This window comes from Diabrotica virgifera, chromosome 1 (assembly GCF_917563875.1).
Source record: "Diabrotica virgifera virgifera chromosome 1, PGI_DIABVI_V3a".
Lineage (NCBI taxonomy): Eukaryota > Metazoa > Arthropoda > Insecta > Coleoptera > Chrysomelidae > Diabrotica > Diabrotica virgifera.
In genome coordinates, this window is record NC_065443.1 from 148,366,788 (window position 1) to 148,373,888 (window position 7,101).

Here is a 7,101-nt window from a genome sequence, read left to right on the forward strand (position 1 = left end):
CCGGACATTTTCGAACTTATTTCCTCTAAACTAGGTATTTCAAAATATTCCCTAACAATACATTTATTAAGCTCTTGAGGGTCTAGGCACAGACGCAGTGAACCATCTGGCTTCTCAACTATAACTATATTATTAACCCATTCACATGCTTCTGTTACTTTGGATATAATATTTCTACTTTCTAATTCACTTAGTTTCTCTTTTAGCTTATTTTTTATGGTAAATGGTACTCTTCTAGCTGGTCTAGCTAATGGAATACTATCATTTATTAATTGTATTTTACAAAAACCTGTGAATGTGCCCATTCCCTCAAATACATCTTTATATTCTAGTAATAATTGTTCCTTATTAGTATGTTCCTCATCAACATTCACACTCTGTGTTTCTTTAATTAAGTCAAAAGAATAACATGTTTTTAAACCCAAAATTGGCTGGACTTTTAAATCTACAACTACAAATTCTAAATTATAATTCCTATCTAACCTCTTACAATTTAGAGTAATTTTCCCTGAAGGTTTCAAACGTGTACCTCCATAAGCTTCTAACATAGTATTACACTTTTCAATTTTGTATTTACTGTTTCTGAATAAGACATTTAAGATATCCTTAGGTAATATATTTACTTCTGATCCAGTGTCCATCTTGAACTCAATGTCTTTTTTGTTTATGTTGACCACTTCGACCCATTGATTACGATTTCTACTGTTGATTGCTCCAACTCCTTTCACTGTATGCACAGATATGTCATCATCTGTTGAACAGCCATCAATGTTCTCGTCATGTCTTCTAATTTCTTTAACTTTTTTAACATTCTGCCTTTTATATCTTTGCTGATTGGACATTTCAGCAAAACAGGCATTACTAAAGTGATTTGCTCCACCACATTTAAAGAAATTTTTTCCAAACGCTGGGCACTGGGCAGCTACATGTTTACGTTTGCAATTTTTACACAAAAATTTTAACTCACTTTGTGTATTTCCACTTTCTTGTCTATTTTTTACTGCATTTACTTCCAAACTTTCATTGTTTCTTACAGATTCCAACTGCCTTTTTGTTATTTCAGAGTTTCTGCATATCTCTATTGCTGTTTCAAGCGTTAACTTTTGAGAATTTAATAATTTTTCTTGAACTGATGGATCATTTGTTCCTAAAACTAATCTATCTGTCAATATTCTGTCTTCCTGTGTATCATATTCACAGCTTTGTATCAACTTTTTTAAATCACTAAGATAACTATCAAAAGGTTCATCTGCAGCTTGAATTTTTTTATTAAATACAAAACGTTCATTTGTTTTATTTCTTCTGGGAGCACAATACTTCTTAAATTCTGATATGACACTATCAAATTTATTAGGTTCTGGTATTTTGAGAATGTTATATATATCAACCCCTTCCGGTCCAATCATATTTAAAAACAAAGCAATTTTTATTCTATCGGCTTTGTCATCTTTCTCAGTTGCAATAAGATACATTTCAAAATTTTGGTAAAACCGTCTAAAATTTTCATGAAGGTTTCCCTCGAATTTCATGGATTCTGGCACTTTTCCTTCCATTCTGGATAACTGTACTTTTGGCTCTTGTACTGACTGCGCCATGTAATAATAATGCTCAGGTATTTATTAAATATTATATTTAATAAAAGTAAGACTTACAATCTTTACGTTACGACATGTTATATGTTCTAACCCTCTAACCTATGTCTAACTTCATTGTGCCAAGTCTCGCCTCTTCTTCTTTACCATGGCCTATTACTACATTAATCTATGAAGAAAATTATCTGACCTACAACTTACCAAATGCTTTCTTATTGTAAAATAATATTGATACTAGTTTATTGCGCTCCAAAAGTTTTTATAAGTAGTAACATGTAACTTATTTTTATTACAGTAAACGTCGTGATGGTTTGTCTTGGCAGTATGATGGTATGGACTTCTCCAGTTATACTAAAACTACAATCAAACAAGACCCTCGTTAATCCCATAGGACGGCCGATCACTGTATGGGAGTTCTCACTTTTTATCGCAACATATCCATTAGGTTTAGTTATAGGCAGTGTATTAATCGCAAAAGTACCAGATATTATTGGAAGGAAAAGAACTCTAATCTGTATAGCATCTGGTACACTAATCTCTTTTATTGGTTTGTTTCTGGCACGAAACATTTATGCTTTCTTTATTTTTAAGTTTACTGTCTCATTAAGTTTAGGTGGTGGGCCAATTTTGATTCCTATGTATACAGCAGAGATTGCCGAAGACTATAATAGGGGTCGTTTAGGATTTTTTATAAGTGTAGCAATGACAGTTGGTCAGTTGTACGGAACTGTTATTGGCGCTTTTACTTCTGTTAATGTTTTTTCTCTACTTTGTGGATTACCTGCACTCTTATGTCTTATTTGTTGTACTTGGTTACCTGAGTCACCAGAATATTTATTAACTAAGGGAAGAAAAAAGGAGGCTGTTATAGCACTATCTAGGCTAGGAAAAACAAAAAAAAAATTGGATATTGAAAATGAGCTTGTTGAAACACAGAATATGTTGCAAACCAATACGTTGACAAAAAATAATTTTTTAAAACGTTTAAGAGCTGATAATGCTGTTAAAAGAGGATTTTACCTTGCGGTGTCAATTATGATATTTCAAGATTCAATAGGAATCAGTATAGTCCTAGGTCTTCTTGGTCCACTTTTAAGCGAATCTAGTGTAGGGTTAAGTGGAGATATTCTTGCGATTATACTCATAATTATTAAATTTGTGGCTGTAATTGTAGCTACGTCAATTGTAGAGCGAGTAGGACGCAGAATTTTGATTTTAGTGGCATTGTTTATTGCTGGTCTTTCAATGCTTTTTTTGGGATTATATTTTTATTTTCAACAAAACAGCTATTACATACCTGATGTTTTTAAAAATTTACCGTTATTTTGTATTACATGTTTCTTAGTAGTGTTTGCATTTGGTCTTAGTTCGGTACCTTACATTTTGGTTGCTGAATTACTTCCTAGCGAGTTAAGATCTGTAGGAAGTAGTATTTGTCAATTTTTGGGGGAGATTTGTATGATATCTACATCATTTTTATATCCTATTGCAGCCAAATATTTTGGAGTACATTATTGTATGTTCTTTTTTAGTTTTGTTGGTTTCAGTGGGTTTACCCACTTATATTTTTTATTACCAGAGACAAAAGGAAAGAGTTTTCTCGAAATAAGAAAAATTTTAAGTGATTAAATATTATATCTGAATATTGTGATAATAGGTTTATAATTTGTGAATATACTATTCGTGAACAATTTTTGTGATTGATTCCATTGCAAAGAGAGGGTTTCATTGATCTCTCTTAATTGTTAACACTTTAACTTGAAGCAATACTTACTTTGTCTCTGGCTCTCTGGTTGCCATATTGTGGTATTAATTCCTCAGTATTCTTTATCATCATAGCACTTTTAGATCTACTAAAATTATGGTTACGTCCCAGTTCTTCTTTTTGGTATCATAACCCTGGATAGGTCTTTGCCTGTTTGGCTATGTCTTTCTATTCAGATCTCTCTTGTGCCCTTCTCCTCCATTGTCTAATATTCATGGTTTATTCATGGTCTTCCACGTCATCCAACCATCTCGCCCTGGGCCTTCCTTTCTTTCGCCTTCCTACCGGCTTCCACTGTAATATTTTCTTTGTCGTTTTCATATCTTCTTGTCGCTGAACCTGTCCCAGTCATGACAGTTTTTTGACTTTTCACAAATCTTACAGTATCATACCCTTCATTCAGTTTATTCATCTCGTCGTTTCTCCTGATTCTTCATGTGCCGTCTTCCTCTTGCACCGGGTCATATACTTTTCTCAGCGTCTTTCTCTCAATTGTCCTGAGTTGGGCTTCATCCCTTTTCGTTATCACCCAGGTTTCAGAACCATAGGTCAGCACAGGTCTAATTAAGGTTATGTAGATAGTCACTTTGGTTCTTTTGTCTAATAATTTCGATGTCATCAATCTTTTATTAGTATGTATGTACGATTTACACTGGAAATACGTGCATTAATTTCGCTGCTTACGGAATTCTTCTGATTTATTTCTGTGCCCAGATATGTGAAAGCATCCACACTTCACACGTTAAATAGTATAGTTGTCTATTGCTATATTATTTTCATTCTCAGGGGTTCTTTGGATGGTCATATACTTGGTTCTTGTTTAGTTCATTCTAAGCCCTCTTTTTGTGCTTCAGGATAAATTTCCTTGAACGTTTCTATTAGTCTTGTCTTGCTTCTACTAATAATGGCGACATCGTCTGCATATGCAGTAATTTGTACTGTTTTGTTATTTATATGGCCGGTTACGTTGGTGTTTATGATGATTGCCTCAAGAACTAGGTTAAACAGCATGGTTGAAAGTTCGTCTTCCCCATGTTGATGTCAGACAGGGGAGACAGTTCTCCATCTACTCTAACTACGGCTTTTAAACCCTGCAACGTCATTTTTATGAGGCTGATATATTAGGTTACGTCTCTTCTTCTTTAAGTGTCGTCTCCTAATCGAAGGTTGGATATTATCATCTACTGCTGCTCTAAAGAGTTCTATAGAACTGCGTTTAAACCAGTCCCTTAAATTTTTTAACTATGACACTCTCCTTCTTCCTATACTTCTTCTGCCTCTTATCTTTCCCTGTATTATCAGCCTGAGCATTTCATATCGCTGTCCCCTCATTACGTGTCCCAGATATTGTAACTTTCTTAATTTTATTGTGTTTATTATTTCGCATTCTTCACTTATTTTTCGCAATACTTCCGTATTAGTTTTCTTCTGTGTCCACGCAATTCTAAGCATTCTTTTGTAACACCAAATTTCAAATGACTGTAGCTTATTTATGTGTTCTTGCTTCAATGTTCAGCTTTCAAGTCCATATTGCAGTATCGAGGACACGTAGCATCTCAAAGTTCTTACTCTCAGTTCTAAGCTAAGGTATTTGTGGTTACGTCTTAGTTACATGTAATTTTTTTAATTTTAGCAGAGTCGACTTGCGTAGTATGTTAGCATGAAAATATTTTCTGTGCAGATTCACATCCAAAACAGAGTAATTGGCCCAGATTAGATCTCTTTTTTTTTTCTATATATTTATCTACAGATTGTTGACATTCTATAGGCTGCCATGATAAAAGATTTTAAAGAAGTAAGCAATATAGCTCCAAATTTTACTGGAATAATCTATTTGAGTACTAAGAAAGGTTATTACTTGGTGGCCATTGTAGGACCTCTATATGAAATCTGTCATCCTCAAATGTCATTAAGGCAGTACCGGCATGGAAACGAGAGAAACACCCTTCAGTTTACTAGTTCTGAGTCAAAAACGCTACGACCAACACAAAGATATATTTATGTGCATGGACTTTGAAAAAGTATTTGGTACAGTAAGATAGGACCTACTATTATAACGTTTGCAACAAGTCAGTTTAGATGGAAAATACATCAAATTTCAAAAAACTTGTACTGTAATCAAAATGCCAGAGTTAATATCGAAGGTTCCATGTCCACGGAAGTAGAAATTAGGAGAGGAGTTAGATAAGGGTTTATTGTGTCACCCCTGCTTTTGAATCCTTATTCCGGGTTTTTATTTAAAGAGGCACTGCAGGATCCCAAGGATGGAGTAAAGGTGAATGACGTAAATATCAACAGTATCAGATATACGCTGATGGTACATATTGCGGTTTACGGATTCCAACTTGGGTCTACAACGACTCATCTCATCGACAGAAGACAGAAAATAAACATTAAGAAAACTACAGTGATGTCAATACGAAAAACCAAAATGAAATGTACCTCAACCTTGTATCCAAAATTACCGAAAATATTTGCTGTATTTACTTATATTATATTGAAATTATAATGCTTTTTTAGATGTTAACGAACAAAAAATAATTATAATTATATTTACCGAAAAATATGTAGGTACTAAGAGTTTTGATATGTATTATATAAAGTGGTAAGAAAATATAGATTGTAAAATATTAGTAAATCAAATAATCACTTCGGTCATAATTCACTCCAGCATACAATCACAGCATTATTTAGGTAGAAGCGATAATCCATATTCCGTCTGTGCTGTGGTAAAACGGGACATCTACAGCAACCATTGGAGTATGGACAGTATAGATAAAGTATTAAAATAATATTATAAATATGAAACGTTTAAAGGTAAAATAATGGACCTGTAAATTTAAATACAATTATTTTTCTAAAAAATTTCATACGCATAAAAATGTCTCTAGAATATGTAATTAAATGAAAATTTAGATTATAATAATAAGCTTTGGTATTAAAATTAAAAATTGTAAATAAATCATACGAAACTGAAAAAAGGTTTGTACGAATATACATAATATAACATGTAAGTTTAGATTATAAGTAAGCTTAGGTAAAAAAAATTAAAATTGTAAATATTTCAAATTAATAATAGAATAAAAAAACACAACAAAAATAATTATTAAACAAAAAATATATAAAAAAAGATTAAAACCGCATAAAAACTAGATAAAAATTCATTAATAAAAGGTATATCAAAAACAAGTTATTGGACGTCGTAAGTACTAGATTTTTACCAAAAGTGATCGAAAGTAGAACTGGAAGTCGATATTTGAACTCTTCGTGCCACTTTGCGTCGATTGATATACGATTTCACTAATTTTAAGACATAATTTGTACAGTTGTACTAAACTTGTAAGTTTTACTAAACTTTCGGTCATAACAACTGTTTAAACGGAACTCGACTTTTCAATACTCTTCAAATTATATGTCGCATGTACTATTTTTGCGACTAAAATATGGCACGGGGATACGGGATGCATCTAAACATTCCGTATATGTATTTGGAACCTAGGAGTTTTCTATTGGTTCGTTGCAGCACGCGGTCATATTTCAACCAATAGGCGGCGAGGTCCCAAACGCATATACGGAATGTTATTCGGTTCCAAATTCATATACGGAATGTTAAATATTCTTACACCGAAAAAGATAAGTTTTTATTAGAGTCTGTGAGAAGGAGATTGATTTTAAAATAATTGTTACTGTATTATTAAATAAAAATAAAACAATTATAGTATTTGGAATGTTATTCGGTGCGAA

At 32.7% G+C, this 7,101-nt stretch overlaps 1 protein-coding gene across 1 annotated transcript in view; it reads left to right on the forward strand.

Moving 5' to 3' along the window:
• LOC126881121 (facilitated trehalose transporter Tret1-like) overlaps positions 1-6,352 on the forward strand; it is a 30,134-nt gene extending 23,782 nt beyond the window's left edge. The window contains exon 2 of the mRNA XM_050645180.1: positions 1,888-6,352. Coding sequence (XP_050501137.1) covers positions 1,888-3,221 — 1,334 coding nt within the window. The 3' untranslated portion in view covers positions 3,222-6,352. The remainder of the gene's footprint in view (positions 1-1,887) is intronic.
• Positions 6,353-7,101: the final 749 nt, after the last annotated feature.